The sequence below is a fragment of the Neofelis nebulosa genome, chromosome 3 (assembly GCF_028018385.1).
Source record: "Neofelis nebulosa isolate mNeoNeb1 chromosome 3, mNeoNeb1.pri, whole genome shotgun sequence".
In the NCBI taxonomy this organism is placed as follows: domain Eukaryota; kingdom Metazoa; phylum Chordata; class Mammalia; order Carnivora; family Felidae; genus Neofelis; species Neofelis nebulosa.
In genome coordinates, this window is record NC_080784.1 from 205,513,550 (window position 1) to 205,530,629 (window position 17,080).

Sequence of the window (17,080 nt, forward strand, 5' to 3'; positions counted from 1 at the left end):
TAGACTGACAAATGGAACAGAACAGAGTCCAACAACCGACCTACATATATATGGACATATCACAGGTGGCGTTGCAGATGGTGGGGGGAGAGCAGATTATAAATAAATGGTACAGGAAGAAGTGGGTAAACTTATGGGGAAAAAAATAGAAGTGAACCCTTACCTCTCACCATAAGCAAAAGAACAATTATAAAGTTGGAGACGATATTTGCAATACACATTACTGACAATATCAAGGCTACGTAAAGAATGTGTATAGATTAACAAGAAAAAGGAACAACACATAGAAAAATGTGCAAAATATTTAAATAGACACTTCACAGGAGACAAATCACAATGGTTAATAAACACATGAAAATATGCTCAAGCCCACTAATAATCAGCTAAATGCAAATTAAAGCCATGATTATACACCCACCAGATTGACAAAAAATAAAATCTGACAATACCAAGTGTCAGCAATGATGTGGAACCAAGGGAACTATCTTTTTTACTGCTGGTGGGAGTGTAAACTGGAACAATAAAATTCCTGGAAGACAGTAAAAGGTTCTGATGCCCTAGAACCCAGCAGTCAGCCTCCTGGGTGCATAACCCTAGAGAAACTCATGAAACATGGATAAAATTGTTGCTAGCAGCATTGTCTGGGACTGCCCCAAACTGGAAGCAAACCAAACGTCCGTCAACGATAAAATGGACCGTGAACTGATACACTTATATAATGGAACGGTTTTCAGCAATGAACGGGAACTACAGCTGCGCCCAGCAACATGGACAAATCTCAAAGACATGACAAGCAAAAGAAGCCAGATGTCAAAGCTTCATCTGTAGGATTCCATTGACATAAAATACAAAAACAGGAAACCGCTGCAGTGGATGTGCAATTGAGTGGTGAAGGCTTTATAGCCAAACAAGAACATGAGCCTCACCAAAGCCAGGGCAGGGGTTGCCGACGAGACCGGGAGAGTGGTGCTGTGATGGGGAGGGCACATGGGTGCCAGAGAGGCTCTCTTGATGGGATCGTAAAAATGTTCACTTCATAGCAATTTGTTAGGCTGCACATTTGCATTTTGCTCATTTTTCTGAATGTGTGTTTTACTCTATGGGGAAAGAAAGAAAAAAAGGAGCATGCTTCAGCTCTGGGTAGCTCAGAGCATGGCCAGAGCTGAAGCCAGAGGGTGATGCAGGAAGAGCTGTTGGGCAGCCTCTAAGGATTCATGAGGAGCAAAGGAAGGTCTGAAGGAGGCAGACGTGTCTGGGGTCAGCTGTGTGTCAAGACTCTCCCTCTCGTGGGAGCATGCCAGAAGGGAGCTTAATGATGGCTGGCCATTACCAACCATCTTTGAGGGTCACTGCCCCCCCTGGACAGGAGCCCTCCCCGAGGTCCCCCCATCAGGCCATCTTTTCCAAGGGGTGGGATAGGGCATGCAGGCACAGTCACAGCAGACTGGATATGGCAAGCTTCCCAGTGAGGGGCTCCGTGCCACGGGGTCATGGCCAGAGACAGAGGCCCTCCCCTCACTGCCCTCTAGACACACGGACTTGGTTTAAGTGCCAGCTCTGCCCCGTGTTCCCTGTGTGTCCTTCATGTCCTCCAGGCCTCCCTTCTCCCTTGGCCCTAAGCCGCTGACTCTTCTTCCCTGGTGCCCTGTCAGGGCGGCCCATCGCACAGGGGTGCGGAGAGGTGGGGGGAGGGGGGGGGGAGAGGGTTGCCTCCTTGGACCAGCAGGGGGCATCCTTGAAATGCGCCCCAGAGTTGGGGCAGGGACTTGCAGCACGTCTGGACTTGCTCTGTGAGGTCTCTTCTGGTTCTAAAAGCATCTCTTTTTACCATGAAAGTCTATTAACAGAAGGTAGAGAAGCTCCCCGTACTCTTTCTGATCAGCTATAAGAAAAGCAAACCCACGTTCAGTCCTCTGCTTGGAGAACTTCACAAAGGGTCTGGGCCTTTCATAGGACCAGGAGTTGGACCCATCCCTGAACCCACCATGATGCTGGACAAGGCAATGAAGCCTCTCTGAGCCTCAGTTTCCCTATCTGTAAGATGAAGAAGCAGGCTAGCCCCTAGGGCAGGTCCCAGGCCTCCTATTTATTCCCCCCCCACCCCACCCCCCCACCCCGAGACTGGGCCCAGAGGGCAAAGCAGAGGGAAGCAGGCCAGTTTGCTCGCCCCAGGGCTGTGGCCCCTTCGGCTTGGTCAGGGCATACCTAAGGACTGTGTAGACACTCAGAAGCCCCCAGGAGTGACGGGGAGGTAGCCAGGGGCTGGGGGCTGGGCTCAGAGCAGCAAAGGATAGGTCACATGGTAGCAAGTGGCAGAGCTGGGACTTGAATCTAGGCTTCTCAGACCCTCCGTTTTCTCACCTATCAAATGGGAACATAGCAGCTTCTTCTCCATCCAAACTATGTCAAGTATCCATGGGGCTCAGTGCCTGGAACCCAGGAAGTACTTGGTGAGTGGTAACCACCTTCCAACACTATAGGAGGAATAGAACACTCACGGCAGGTCTCAGGAGGGAGTGGATCCCTCTGGCTCCTCCTTTATGCTGGAGACCATGCCTGCGACCCCATCGGCCACCCAAAACACACACTCTTACCACTGAGGCCAGGGCCCCTGGGGCAGTTCAGGGAGGTTGGAGCCCGTCCTGCGCAGGCATAGGGCCCAGAAGGAGAGGTAAAGCCAGTCCAGGCCCTGGGGTGGGTCTTGGGCAGCAAGGCCTCATCCATCCAAGTGAGCAGAGGACCTATCACCTGGCTCTGGGCCCCAGAACCTCCAGACTTTCCAGCTCAGGGGTCTTCAAACACATTTTAGCCCCATGTTAGCCAGAAGTACTAAGGCATCCCACATCCAGCAGCACATCACCAGCGAGCAGACTCCCAGGCACGGACTGGAAACCACTCTTCTGGCCCAAGCCCCCCGCTGAACAGTTTTTACAGGAAGGAAAGCCGCAGCCACAGTGGGGATGGAGTGCCTCAATGGGCTCCCCACACAAGGGCTGAGAGGGGCAAGAACTGTAGCTGCAGGGAGGAGGGGCTGCTCATTCCCAGGGCTGGGCTAGGGCATCAAAAGCGCCCCGTGCGCCACACTGGACCGTGCCTGTGCTGACCCCTCCCCTGGCAGGCTTTAGAGGAAACATCTACGCAAGACGGTGCTGGACACTTGGTTCCTAGAAGGGACCTCTCAGTACCCTGGGGCCGCAGCCTCTCACATCCACAGAGGCCTCATCCCTCCCCCTCCTCCAGCAAACCACCCCACCCCCAAAACATGCCCAGGGGCACATGAAGGTCAATCCAAAAAAAGATGATTAATCCTCAGCTGGTGGGCACAAGTGCTATCCTGGGTTTGGATCTCACACAGCAAACTTCTTTCCCCACATAAGGTGCAGAGAGGATCTGATGACCCTGGGGTCCCTCCCTGCCAGCCCAGACCCTAAATGGAGTCTGTTTGCACACACACAAAAATCCAGCCTGTATGGCCGTTGCCAGGGAGAGCACCTGCTGAATTCTGTAGTAGGAAAGGAGGGGGCGGTGAGGGCTGGACTTGAATGGGGTGTTGCCCAGGGGACTCAGCATCTGGGGACCACCCTCCCCACCCACTCAGCCTACACAGGACCCACTCTTCCCACCCCTCTGTAGCCATCACTTCCTCCAAGAAGTCTTCCTGGAGACCTCAGTGAGGTTCTAGCTCCCCACCCAGGCACACCCCAATGCTGTGGCCAGTGTGTGCTCAGCTGTCTCCCAGTAACCATCTGTTAATCCGGCAAATGACCCAACTGTACATACGGAGACCTTTTAGCTCTGTAGTCCCATTGCCTTGCCTCTGACCTGTGGCACTTCAGAGTACAGGCTCTGAGTCCAGAGTGCCCAAGGTCAAATCCTGTTGTTACCAGCTATGCACCCCGAGCAAGTCATTTAGGGACCTCTGCCCCGGAAGACAAGAACTTCTTAGGCTTCCTGTAAGCTGGGCTGCTGCAGCCAGCCGCTTGGATGTGGGTGTGGGTACTTGGTAAGGCTGGTCATCCCTCTCTCCCAATGAAACTTCAGCCACGGACAGAAAGGTCATCTGTGCTTTATTGTACATCAATGGCCCATCCTGGAGCCTGTGTCTTAGCGTTCCTGGGGGTGTCGGTCCTGGGGGGCCAGCCCCTGCCCTAACCCCAAATGCCCCAGCCCTGCCCAGCTCCCAACCCAGTGCCGGGTTAGTGTGCTGGGCGAGTGGGGAGGGGTGGAGGTGACCAGAATTCTTGTCCACAGAGCCCAAGCGGGGCTCGGTCCTGGGACCCTGAGCTCCCGGAAGGTTGGACAGGGTGGTCTGCATGGGACAGGAGAGCCCCCCGATCCTCTGGAGACCAGAGCTTGGCCTAGCCCCAGGGACCCAGCCTGCTGAGTGGGGCCTGGCCTTGCAGATTCTACAAGGCCCTGGATCAGAGCACGTTGCTCACTCCAGATCATGCTCTCATGCGAGCCCGTCCTGTCTGCATGGCCTGGGGTCACAGCCCCAGTGGTTGTCTCTGCCCAGAAGCATGTATGACGGGCGTCACCTGGGCCTTGTGTAGCCGTAGGGGCGCTGCAGTCGCAGGCTCTGGTGGCTGGGCAGCACGTGGGTGTGGTAATGCTCCACCAGGCTGCCCACACTCACAAACAGCACCTCGCCCTCCAGGTAAAACTTAGAGTCCTGGGAAGGGGAAGGAGTGGCAGGGTCAGGGGGAGGTCTCCTGCAAAGTGCAGTGGACAGCAGCAAGGATGACAGTCAGGCCTGCTCCCGGCTGCCCTGTGTCACCTGTGTCTGCCACACACACCCCCCCCCAACGCCGTCCCACCCAGGCCAGGGTTTCCCTTTCAGCCAGGGCCCGGGTGAGGGGTCAGCCTGCCCACCTTCTCAAAGATGCGGTAGTTCCTCACTTTGTTGGAGCTTTCATCCCACACGACCAGAACCTGCAGGGAGAGAAGCTCCAGCCTCAGGAGATGGACCGCAGAGACGGAGGAGTGGACAGAGGCATCATGCCTGGGTCCTATGGCACTTACGGTGACCTAGGGAGGGGTCACTCTGCACGTGGACAGCAGGGCTGATATGGGCAGGCAGCCATTTGCCCCAGGGCTCCCGCCCAATAGCCTCCAATGAGACATAAGTAATAGCAGCAGGTGCCTGGCTACTCTACGACCATGTCTGACGTACATGGGAACACTGAGGGGCTCCAAGCTGGCTCAGCTGGAAGAGCGTGCGACTCTTGATCTTGGGGTTGTGAGCTCAAGCCTCACGTTGGGGGCAGAGCTTACTTGGGGAGGAGGAAGGGGAGGGGAGGGGAAGGGAGGGGAGGGGAGGGGAGGGGAAGGGAGGGGAGGGGAGGGGGGAGGAGAGGGGGAGGGGAGGGGAGGGGAGGGGGGAGGGGAGAGGAGGAGAAGAGGAGGGGAGGGGAGGACAGGAGGGGGGGAGGGGAGGGGAGGAGAGGAGGAGGGGAGGGGAGGGGAGGGGAGGGGGAGGGGAGGGGGAGGGGAGGGGAGGAGAGGGGGAGGGGAGGGGAGGGCAGGGGGGAGGGGAGGGGAGGGAGAAGGAAAAAAGGACAAGAAAACTGAGGCTCAGTGAGGTCACAAAATTCACCCCAGAGGAGCAGAGGCAGACCCAGCACTCTCTCCCTATTCCCACTGCCCCAAGCAGCCTCCCCTTCAGAGTGCATGAAAACCCCCAGCCCAGTGCCTGGGTGACTCCGTCGGTTAAGTGTCCAATTCTTGACTTAGGCTCAGGTCATGATCTTGCGGTTCATGAGATCGAGCCCCACATCAGGTTCTGGGCTGACAGTGAGGAGCCTGCTTGGGATTCTCTCTCTTCCCTCTCTCTCTGGCCCTTCTCTGTTCTGAGCATGTACACACACACTCTTTCTCAAAATAAGTAAACATTAAAAAAAAAAACAAACAGGGGCGCCTGGGTGGCTCAGTCGGTTAAGCGGCCGACTTCGGCTCAGGTCATGATCTCGCGGTCTGTGAGTTCAAGCCCCGCGTCGGGCTCTGTGCTGACAGCTCAGAGCCTGGAGCCTGTTTCAATTCTGTGTCTCCCTCTCTCTGACCCTCCCCCGTTCATGCTCTGTCTCTCTCTGTGTCAAAAATAAATAAACGTTAAAAAAAAAAAAATTAAAAAAACAAAACAAAAAAACCAAACAGCCGCATCAGAGTTCCAGGACCCTCAGCACTTCCCTCCCATTTCCTGCCTGTGCTGGGGGGCTGGGCCACTATCCCAGCTTGCAGACAGTATTCAGTTCCTGAGAATAGATGGAGGAGGGGCTGCTGGGCAGAGACCCCAACGACGGAACTAGCTGAGATGCGAAATAAGAGGCTGTGCAGGGAAGCAATGTATATACTATAAAGCACGATGCGTGCCATCAGCCCAAGTGTGTGCAGAACCAGACGAACCCCCCCACAACGCAGCAGTCCCCAGGGCGCCTTCACTCAGCAGGGTGACTGTTGGGGCACCCCCCCTGGGCACCTACCTTCCCTGACTTGGTGGAGGAATCCCGGATGCAGTAGAGTCCATCCTGGGGCTCTCCCTGGGGGCTTGTGGCTTTGAACAGCCTAAAATAACACAGCTGCATCAGCAAACTATCCTCAGACAGCCAACCCTCTCAGGGACCCTCCAGCCTCACTCCTCAGTGTAGGTTTTTGTCTTCTCACTATTCTGCAGCACATGGTCTGAGAGCAACCGGTGTGGTGAGGCCGGCCTGTGTGGGGCTTGGGGCCCTGCCCAGGGTGATGGGCAGCACTGGGACTGGGCTGATGGCATCCGCTGTTTTGCTGGCTTCCCCAATCTGCTCAGGGCCATGCACCTGTGCTAGCCACTGTCCAACACCAAAGCAGGTGACGGGGGACAGAAAGGCAGGGGACCTCACATCTGCAAAAACAGGGATTCGGAGAAAGAAGGGCTTCGTACTGACCTTTCCACTTCGTAGGATTCCGTGGTATTGATAAAGACAGAGCTGGGCAGGGGCACCTGGAGAGAGGCCAATGGCGGTCAGGGTCAGGGTCTGCACCAGCCCTCTCCCCCCTCCCCCCACCCCGTGGGCTGCCAGCCTGTGCCCAGATCTGGGGCTGTGCACACGCTTACACTCCCGACAACTCCAGCGTCCTGGGGGCTTGTCACTGGAGGTGGCCAGTGAGGGGCCACCCCGGCCTGCAGCCCGCCCACTGCCACCTGCCCAGTGCCAGGATCCGGAGCTCTCCATTGCCTCACCTTCTCATAGTCATCGTCAGAACCCTCTGCACTCGTGTCCTCAGGCTTCGAGAGTCGTCGGGGCTTCTCAAAGGAGAAGCTCCGGAAACTCTGCCCATCAGGGGGTGACCGCCTTGAAGGGGAAAAGCAGAGGAAGGGACATCACTGTCACACCCCTGCACACCACCCCCACACACCCTAGGCCTCCACCAGAAAGCTCTGAAACAGGCCTCTGTTGGCTGCCCTTGGGTGACGGCTGCCAATGCCACTGGCAAGAGGGGTCCTAAGGGCCTGAACCCTGGTGTCAGGGGTCACACGACAGATGGGTACTCTGGGCGCTGTGGGAGAAGGCCCTGGGCTGGGGGTCTCGGCCCAGCTCTGCTGCTAACCAGCTTGTGACCTTGGCCAAGTCATGCCCCTCCCAAAGCCACAGAGAATGGATGCACGTGAATGGATGGGAGTCCACAAACATGTCCCACACATGCGGCCAGGTGGTCTGAAGCCTCTACGGTTTCAAGGAGGATTAAAGGAGACCACACGGGGCTGGTCTGCTGGGCCGTGGGCAGTTGGCCCTGGCACACCCAACCCTGTAGCATTTGGCAAACTGACCCAGTCTGCACCATCATGGCCCCTTGTCACATAGTTCTATGAACTATGTTCTATAGTTCTAGTTCTAGAACTATCACCTGGCAAGAGGGTCCTCCCAGGCACCCTCCCACAGCAGCAGAGCTAACAGAGCCCTAGGGAGGAGAGAGCCAGAGCCAAAGGGGTTCCAGGAGCACTGGGTCAGCACGCTCACTCAAGTCTCACCCCATGGCTCCCAGAGCCTCCACTGTTTAGGGCCCTGGACATCTCTGACCACAGGCTGTGGTATGAATGACACTGTGGGAGCAGGGGACACCAGTCTCCTGACGCAGCCCAGCAATAAAGAAGACAGTGTTCCACGCAGACCTCAGGGTGAGTCACCAACATACTCCACATTCTGGCAAGTTCCCAGTCAGGAAGAGCACAAAGGCAGCCTTGGTGGCTCCAGAGCCCCAGGCAGGGCTGGGAAGGACAGCTGTGGACCAGCGAGGCTTGTGCAGGCTCGCTGGCCCCAAGAGGCTCACAGCCCCAGCTCCCACCCTTACCGTCTATCCCAGAGCAGGCAGCCCTGCAGGCCTCTCCCTTGACCCTTACAGGGTCCTCGGGTTGCCCAGCACGGACTCTGGGAGGCCGGTTTCCCCCAAGACCCAACTTGCCCACTGCTCCCCAGGCAGCCACAGGCTCCAGGCCCAGCACCCACTAGGCTGGACATTCTTCCGGGGCCAGTGCAGGGGAGGCTGCTCAGCCTAGCCAGGCTGGGGCTGTCCAGGAGCCTTCCCGCTCCTATGCTAGGGCTGCCGGCTACCCCTCATGGACAGAGAGGGCCAGAGACGAGGAGGCCAGGGCACCAGCAGGAGAACCCATCAGGTTGGGGAGGGACCCCAGGGGCCCCAGTGCCAAGTAAACTCACTGGAGGTGGGGGAGGGGTGGCTTCTCTGGCCTGGGCAGGACGGGGGGCCGGACTGTGGCCTCGGGCATGGGCAGCTTCAGTACAGGAGGCCTGGGGGCCACAGGGGGTACAAAGAGTCCGGGCCTGGCTGCCTCCCTTGGGGGGGCCTCTTCAGTCATCTTCAAGAACTTGGGCTTGTTGGCCGGCACCGGCGGGGGCTCGGGTGTGGGTGGCCCCCGAGGGGACAGATGGAAGGACTTGAGCTTGTCACAGTTCCTGGAGGTGGCAGTGGCCACGCCAGCAGAGCTGGAGGCAGAGCCAGCCCCATGGCCAGGGACCCGGGGCTCTGGGCTGGGGCTGGGGCTCTCCCGGAAGCAAGGGGGTTTCCGGAGGTTGGGCATGGTTGGCAGGTTGCCCAGTGGGGGGTCGCTCATCCTCCGGGAGGCCGTGGGCACTCTGAGGCCAGGCTCGGGCCGCCTTGGGCCCAGCACGTCCCTCTTGGAGTCCTCGGGAGCCAGGCTTGCATCGGGGAGGCCACGCTTCGGGGGCGGGGGTGGCAGCAGAGGGCTCGGGCCCTTGGAGGCAAAGGAGTGAGCACGGGGCATGTCGGAGAAGACTGGCTTCCTGGGCGTGGGCACAGGAGGCGGGGGGTAGGCCGGCGGGTGGGTCAGAGTGTCTGCAGAGCAACGAGACCAGTCAGTGAGCAAGCATGACCTGCTTGAGGCTGGGCCAACACCACCAACCCGCACCACCTGGCCTGCCTCACGCATCTCCCAGAAGTAGCCCACAGAAGCTTCCAGAAGCCTAGATGTCATATCAGGAGCCATCAGGTTCCCAGAAGCAGAGGTAGAGAGAAGAGGCAAGGCGGACTCCTAGGCCCTGACCTCAGCTAGAGGAGGCTATAACTCCCACCAACAGAGGTGAGGAGGATGGACAGAAGCAGGTGGGGTGGAAGGCGAGGGTTACGTGCGCTCGTGCTACAAGACACATTGTGGGCATCGGGGCACAGGTCTGGGGTTCAGAGGAGAGGTGCTGGATGGAGATGCCAGTGTGACACGGCTGTCCCGGCAGCCTAAGACTGGAGGGAAAGGAGCGAGCCGGGCCTGAGTCCCAGGGTGGCCAGGGTTGTGCGGATGGGCATCAGGGAGCTGGTACAAGGCTGAGTGAGGCGGGAGGGGCCTGGAGCACAAGGCACCTGGTGCTGAGCAAGGCGGCTGAGAAGCAGGGGGGACGGCACCAGGCTGGGTAGAGCTCCACTCACGGGTGCCGAGGGCTGCGTCGGGGGATGGGGAGGTCGCTGGAACCATATTAAGACACATTTTGGGGACGGGGAGGTAAAGCCTGCTTGTAGGGGGCACTCAGAAGGGAGTGTGCAGGCAGGTGCACAGGAGCGCTGGCCCTGGAGGTGCACGGCTGGGCGCAAAGCGAGGCCCAGCGTGCTCACCTCCAGCCACGTGTGGCCACAGTTCAGGGAGGGGCAGAGGGACACAGGATGGAGCTGTGGGCTCTGTGCTGGGAGGGGAGCTGGCACATGGCTGGGAGGCCCTGGTGGTGGCCTCAGAGGGAGGGGCCAGTAGGAGGGAAGGGGCTGGACCTGCTTCACCTGAGAGGGACTCGGGGTTGAGGTGGGCAGAGGACAAGGTCGTTGGAGGAGAGGAGGCAGAGACACAGGGAGGCCACGGGTTAGGGGGTTTGTCCCAAGTCCCCAGGACAGTGGAAAGGATAGTGAGTGATGGGCACAGCCCTCTCCCGCTGACCCTATGCTTTGCTGTAACGCATACGTGTGATGCCCAGTACAAGCCTGTCTCCCTTGCCAGGGAGGTTGGGTGGGAGTGGGTCGGTAAGCGACAGGCTAGCCTGGCCATCGTTCAGATGGCCATCGGCCACAGGAGTAGGCCCTACCCTGGCCCCACCCACTCCTCAGTGTCCCTCCTTCCCCCCTCTCGGCCCCCAGGACCACCCCAGCCCAGCATCACAAGTGTGGGCCCCCAGCTCACTTATTTGTAAATCCTCCCCCTCCATCCCAGGCTTACTGCAGAGGCTGGAGGGTCAGGTGAGCAGAGCCAGCCAGAGTGCACACAACAGGGAAACGGAGGCCACCCAGAGCAGGATTCTGGCCAGCATTCCCAGCCCAGGAAGGGCTCTGCTCTAGGCCCCAGCCCCGTGAGCGCCCCAGGCTCACAGGTTGCCCACCTACCTTCGGGCTCCACGGGCTCAGGGGAGTCCGGCTCCATGTATGAGTCGTCCTCGTCCTCGTGCTCATAGTCTGTGAGGCAGACAGAGGGTCAGACCTAGGGCCGCCCAGGCCCAGCCGCACCCAGGGTTGGGCGGCAGGGCAGGTGCCCTCAGAACACTGGCAGCCAAGAGTCAGGGAGGCACTGGGCAAAGACCAGGTGGGCCGGGTGTGAACCCAGGACCCAGGCTGCCTGGGGAAGACAAACGGACAGATCAAGGACAGCCAGATATGTTTCCCCTCCTTGGTGGCAGAGAGGAAGGACTGATCCTGTCACTGCCGCAGCCAGGTGCCGAGAGGTGGTGGGGCAGGGGCTGCAGAGACAGGCCTCACCTTCATTGTCTGTGGGGTATGGAGAGAGGCTGATGTCCACAGGCCGCTCGACTGCACCGTAGAAGCTGTCTGTGTCTGAGCTGGAGTCACTGAAGTGGGCGGGGGGGGGGGGGGGGAAGTGAGCATTGTGCAGGGGGGAGTCCTTTGCACCCACACGTATGGATACATATGCACAGAGACACACACAGAGGAGGACATGAGCACAAACGTGACATAGACACACACAGACATATACAGAGCTGGACCCACAGACAAACACAAAACGAGAAAAGACATAGGGGGTGCCTGGGGGGGCTCAGTTGGTTGAGCATCTGACTTCAGCTCACGTTCATGAGTTCAAGCCCCGCATCAGGCTCTGTGCTGACAGCTCACAGCCTGGAGCCTGTTTCAGATTCTGTGTGTCCCTCGCTCTCTACTCCTCCCCCACTCATGCTTGGTCTGTCTCTCTCTCTCTCTCCCTCAAAAATGAATAAACTTAAAAAAGAAAAGACCCACACAAGGTGATAAAAACAGACACAGGGACTGGAGGCTGTGGTGCCTCCCCTGACCGACCAGACAGGGCCAGGCCTCAGGGCCAGCCCCACATCCCACTGCCCACCTCTGGGTCTGCAGTCAGTTCTGAGCTAAGCCTGCTATAAGGCTCAGGGCCAGGAGCTCTGGGGGCAGGCAGGCACTTGTGGGATGGCCTCAGGTGTGCCCAGCCTTCTCTGGGCCTTAGTTTCCTCAGCTCTGAAAGGACAGGATGGTTTTTGTTCCTGCCCAAAGGGTCCTTGCTGCCTGCTGGGCCACCTCACGGTGAGGTCACTGAGACCCAGATGGACTGAGCCAGTGCCCTGGGGGACTCACTCTGGTCTCAGTCTCAACGCGCCAGGGTGAGTGTCAGGGGACTAGGAAGTTGAAGCTCTGAGCTACAAGTGCTGGGCCTCCGGGCGGGCAGGTAAAATCACACACGGCCCCTGAACAGAAACCACCAATGGGTGTGCACACACGCACTTATACACTCCGGGACACACACACACACACACACACACACACACACAGCCTCGCTGCACCTTCAGAAAACTCATCAAGAAGGCGATTCTGGGTCAGGCTCCCGGAAGCTGGGAGGTAGGCACACATGTCAACCCAGTGGCCCTGGCGACACCCTGCCCATGCCTTCCATGCCCAGGCCCACCTGGCGTCTGTGGGCAAGTCCTTCTTCTCGTGGAAGTGGCCGATCTCCCTGCGCAGCAAGGCCATCCAGCCCTGTGGATCAGTCCGGGTTGCGGTGAGCACAGCGCTGTCCGGGGCCTGCCCCTCCCTCACCCTGCCTGCCCTCACTGCCCTGGCTGGCAGCCTTCCTGGGGCCCTGGCCTCCCCTCAGCCCATTCAGGGCTCTTCCTGACACAGCTTCCAAGAGTGTGGTGCCGGACTAGGCTACAGATGGAAGGAGGAGGACTGAGGAACAGCACCTGCCCGGCACCTTGCCCCCCCACGTCCCCTCGGGGCCAGGATGGTACCCCTGCCAGCTCCCTGCCCCTGGAGGCAGCCTCACCTTGCGCTCATCCTCAGAGGAGGCGGAGAAGAACCAGGTGCGGTGCTTCTTGCTGATGTGGACAATCTTGAAGGGGAAGACATTGTTGGACGTCGTCTCCTCAGCCGCCCGCATCACCCTGAGGGCACGGGGCCAGCGGTCAGCACCTGGGCAGGCCTCAGCACCCAGCACGCCCCCAAGGACACTGGCAGGTCTGGGCAGTCCCACCTTGCTCACTCTCCAGGCCAAAGGCCTAGATGCTTCAGGCAGAGGAAAGCACGTAGGCAGGGACAGGGATGGGCAGACATGGTTCTGGGGTCTGGGAGGTCATCCTGGGAGCAGCAGCATGCGGGGCTCCAAACCGAGGACACGTCACCCTCGCTGCCCACCTCAGCCCCACCTGGACCCTGGCCTGCCTGTTGGGGGCCCTAACATGTCAGCCTCCGCCCTGCCCCCACTGCCACGGGGGAGCCCGTGGGGCCAGGCACCTGGGGCAGGCGTGCCCATCTGCACCATCCCCTGAGGTCAGGGTGGTGTGTTTGGGAAAAGGAAACATCCCTCCCCGGGGGACCCCAGGGGAACCCCATCAGCAGGGAGGCGCTCACTGGGTGGACCCAGCCCATGGCATGTGTAAAGCAAGGAGCCGGCCCCAGCCCAGGAGGCCCTGAAGCCGGGGAGACCTGACGGAGGTCGTGAGGAGGCCACATAGAGGCCAAGAGGGAGGGGAGAATGCTGGACGCGATCCAGGGTGGGTGGGGTGTGAGCCATCTCGGGAGAGCCTGAACTTTCCCTGGGTGGGAACCTGGGATTGGCCTGGCCAGGGCTCTGCTGGGGCCGGCGGGTAGCGGCACTTACCGGTTATAGCCGTTCAGCGAGAAGGCACCCTGCGGGGAGGCGGACGTGCTGCTCTTGAAGTAGTAGACGCATCGCTTATGGATGATGACAAAGCGCAGGGGCCCTGAGGGCAAGGGCAAGTGTGGCAAGGGCACAGGGTGAGCCCCGAGAGGCTGCCAGGCAGACCCCACTCTGGGGGCCACTCCCAGAGGCCCTGGGTGACCCGAGGCCAGACCTCCTGCCTTTGAACCCCACTAAATGGAAGGGCCTGGAGTTGGGCTAGCATGCTGCCCCTCCCACGGAGTCCAAATGTAAACGATCCATGGGCATGCTGACCAGCCCGAGCGCCAAGGCAGGCCTGGCTGTTCCCGGGGCAGGGGCAGACCGTGACCAGAGAGGCTGGCTCAGAGAAGGGCAAAGCCAGGGCCAGAGGCCATGGCCACCTCTTTCCACCCTAGGAAGGCAGAGCGAGGGTCGGGGCAAAGAGGCCCGAAGAGCCACTGGCATGGAGCCAAACACCAGCCTACACAGTTACAGTGAACCCCACGCTCCACTGTCCTATTCCCAGACAGTCCCTCCCGGGCCTAGGGGCACATCAGTTACAGCCCCTCCTCGGGGGCTCCCTGTCCAAAGGCCAGAGCAGACCAGCAGCCCAGCCTGCGGTACCTCCGTAAGGCAGCACGGTGCCTGGGAGTCCTTGGCAGAGGGCGCTGCTGGAACAAAGGCCTGGGCGGAAGGACAAACAAGGCCCTGATGCTTTTTGGCCTTCAATGTCTTAATGACCGGGCATCTCCCAGACCTGGGGGCGCCCACCCTCTCCCAAAATGCTGTCCCAGGGACCAGAGCTTTGGCCTCACGCAACTCTGAAGGTCCAGCACCCAGCTGGGTCTTGGCACGTTAGTTCACTAAGGGACCGAGTGACCAACCAACTCACTGAACACCCACTGGATAGCGCAAGGCCAGACCTACCAGGCCACCGAGGGCCCCCAGCCCCTGGCTGCAGACTGAAGCTGCCCTGGACCGATGGTCAGCGCTGTGCACCAAATGCCCATCCTATCTCCACTTAGCAGTAACACCCCGAATCCTCCCACGATCCTGGGGAGTGGGGAGGCTGACCTCAGCACCCCCAGGCAGCACCGGCCACCATGGAGGGATGGAAAACTCTGGAGGGCCCACCACAGAAGGAGGCAGAGGCTCAGAGAGACAGGTCGCTTGCCCATGGAGGTCCACCAGGGCAGTGGGGCGGCAGGGCTGGGGTTCAGCCCTGTCCCCACATCCTCCCGTCATGCGCCCTACCACCCAGAGGACTCACATCTCAGCAACTGCAGCTGGGTGCCACCCTTCTTGTGCAGGTAGCCAGCCTTGGCCACGCCCCCGGGCATGGTCAGCAAGTTCTGGGCACCAATGGCCTTCATGGGGGCCGGCCAGTGCATCTCCTCGGCCGCCATGAAGCTGCAGTAAAAGGAGGAGACAGGTCTCAGCCAGGGCTGGGGGACAGAAGACGGCAAAGCTGAGGGCATGCAGTGGGGGATACTGCCAAGATGCTGAAGACAGTGTGAAGCGTCAGCAAGGGGTGAGGAAACTCCTTTCGGAAAGCCCCCGGCTTCTTGGTGGGGCCCCAGGCTGCTTGGTGGGACCCCAGGGAGAGAAAGGGCCAACTGGTCCATCTGGTTGGCCTCTGGTCTATTTGGCCACAAACCTGAGCCCCAAGGACTCTGAGAACTGAGTGTGTTCCTTCACTGTCACTGGTTTACTCAGCACACGCCTACTGAATTCAAGGAAGGGGAGGGACCACCATGAGTGAATTCAAACAACCACTGGCCCAAGGGCACCTGGGTGGCTCACTCGATTCAGGGTCCAACTCTTTGTCTGGCTCAGGTCATGAGCTCACGTTTCATGAGTCAAGCCCCACGTTGGACTCTGTGCTGACAGCACGAAGCCTGCTCGGGATTCTCTCTCTTTTCCTCTCTCTCTGCCCCTCCCCTGCTCCTGCTCTCTCTCAAAATAAATAAAAATTAAAAAAAAAAAACAAAACAACCCACTGGCTTGGATAAGTCAAGCCTTGGGCCATAACCACCCCAAATCTGAGTGCTATGTGAACCTACGATGGGGACAGCCACGGAGGGCTTCTAGCAGATGAGTAGGGTCACAGCCTAATGAAGTCAAAGAGGTACAGGGGCTGGGCCAGGCCCTGGTCACCCTCTCAACCATCTCTGACCCTTTAGCAGGGAAGGGGTGAGGGGCATGGCCCTCAAATGCCCCACCCTCCACTCCTGCCTGCCCTTCGCCAGCTTCAGTCCATCCCTTCCTTAAGGCCCTGAGCCCAGGAAGCAGGAAAACAGGTAGTCAAGAGTCCCCACTTCCCATCCTGGCTTGGCTTTCTGGGGGACCCCTAGGCCTCAGTTGCTGGAACTATAGAATGGAAAGACAGAGTGGACACAGCCTGGCACACAGCACACCCTTATCGGCAGTGGCCGTGATGACCATCCAGTGGGCTGGCTGGTATCCACCCTGCCTCCCCATCAGCTGGGGCATCACTCAGGCAAGGACCACACCGCGCACAGTCACCAGGGGCAGGCTGACTGCCTCAGGGTTAACTCGGGCCTCCAGGACCTGACATTCTAAGTGCCAGCGTCAGCCCTCTCCCTTGTCCAGCCTCTTGTTCACCCCAGCTGCTCTCCCTGAAACATGCCAGGCTCCGGCCTCTGCCTGGAATGACTGACCACTACCCCTTCTCACATGAAGAACTCCTATTCATCCTTCAAGACCCAGGTTCTGAGTCCCTTCTGTGAGCCACCTCATATTCGGGTCCCCCGCCACTGGTCCCTCTGAACAGCAACCCCACGGGGCACCGTTTTGCCTGTGCCTGCCTGAACCTGATGCCGGGTCCCTCCTGGCGCCCCAGTGGAGTTGGACTGAACTGGGTGTGTGGTCAGTGTCCCAATGAGTCACTAGGGTTAGACCCAGAGGCCCCGTCCTCTGGGACTCCTGCCACTACAGCTCCCACTCCCAAACACACACACAAAGAAAACCACTCTGCTGCTGGCAAACCAGCACCCTCCACCAAACGTCCGGGGCTGCTCCCCCGGCCTCTGCCTGGGTCACTCAGGCTGCCCCCCTCCGGCTCCATCTGCCCAAAACCAACCCCTCGGCCTGGGTCCCGCCAACAGCGGAGGAGGCTCCGAACAAAGGCACGTCCCCGGCCCCCGCGACCCAGCCCCGCGCCCCGCCCAGCCGGCCCACGCCCGCCTTTGTTCCCGCAGGAAGCGCGGCTCGGTACTCACGGCGTCCACGCGGCGGCCCGCCGTCCCTGCGCGCAGCGACACGGCCCCGGGCCCGGCCCCGCGGCGCCCGCCTCCCGCCCGCCCCAGCCCCGCCGCCCGCGCCCCGCGCCCGCCATGCCGCGCCCCGCGCCCCGCCGCGCCCCCCGCCCGGGGCGGCCGCCGGGCTCCTCCCCTCGCGGGCGGGGCGGGCGCGGCAGGTGGGGACCCGGCGCTC

General features: G+C 59.9%; 1 protein-coding gene across 7 annotated transcripts in view; it reads right to left on the reverse strand.

Annotated features, from left to right (window-relative positions):
• Nucleotides 1–4,050: 4,050 nt before the first annotated feature.
• SH3BP2 (SH3 domain binding protein 2) overlaps nt 4,051–17,080 on the reverse strand; it is a 36,031-nt gene continuing 23,001 nt past the window's right edge. For 6 of the 7 annotated variants that reach the window (XM_058719647.1, XM_058719646.1, XM_058719643.1 and 3 more), the window contains 12 exons: nt 14,895–15,034; nt 13,604–13,706; nt 12,770–12,887; nt 12,410–12,480; nt 11,236–11,324; nt 10,867–10,935; nt 8,691–9,345; nt 7,217–7,328; nt 6,921–6,976; nt 6,480–6,561; nt 4,873–4,932; nt 4,051–4,672 (listed from right to left, as the gene is read on the reverse strand). In XM_058719647.1, coding sequence (XP_058575630.1) covers nt 4,535–4,672; nt 4,873–4,932; nt 6,480–6,561; nt 6,921–6,976; nt 7,217–7,328; nt 8,691–9,345; nt 10,867–10,935; nt 11,236–11,324; nt 12,410–12,480; nt 12,770–12,887; nt 13,604–13,706; nt 14,895–15,030 — 1,689 coding nt within the window. In that variant the 5' untranslated portion in view covers nt 15,031–15,034 and the 3' untranslated portion in view covers nt 4,051–4,534. Of the gene's footprint in view, nt 4,673–4,872; nt 4,933–6,479; nt 6,562–6,920; nt 6,977–7,216; nt 7,329–8,690; nt 9,346–10,866; nt 10,936–11,235; nt 11,325–12,409; nt 12,481–12,769; nt 12,888–13,603; nt 13,707–14,894; nt 15,035–16,866; nt 16,998–17,080 lie in introns of those variants that run through there. The other variant, XM_058719640.1, reaches the window with a different exon arrangement.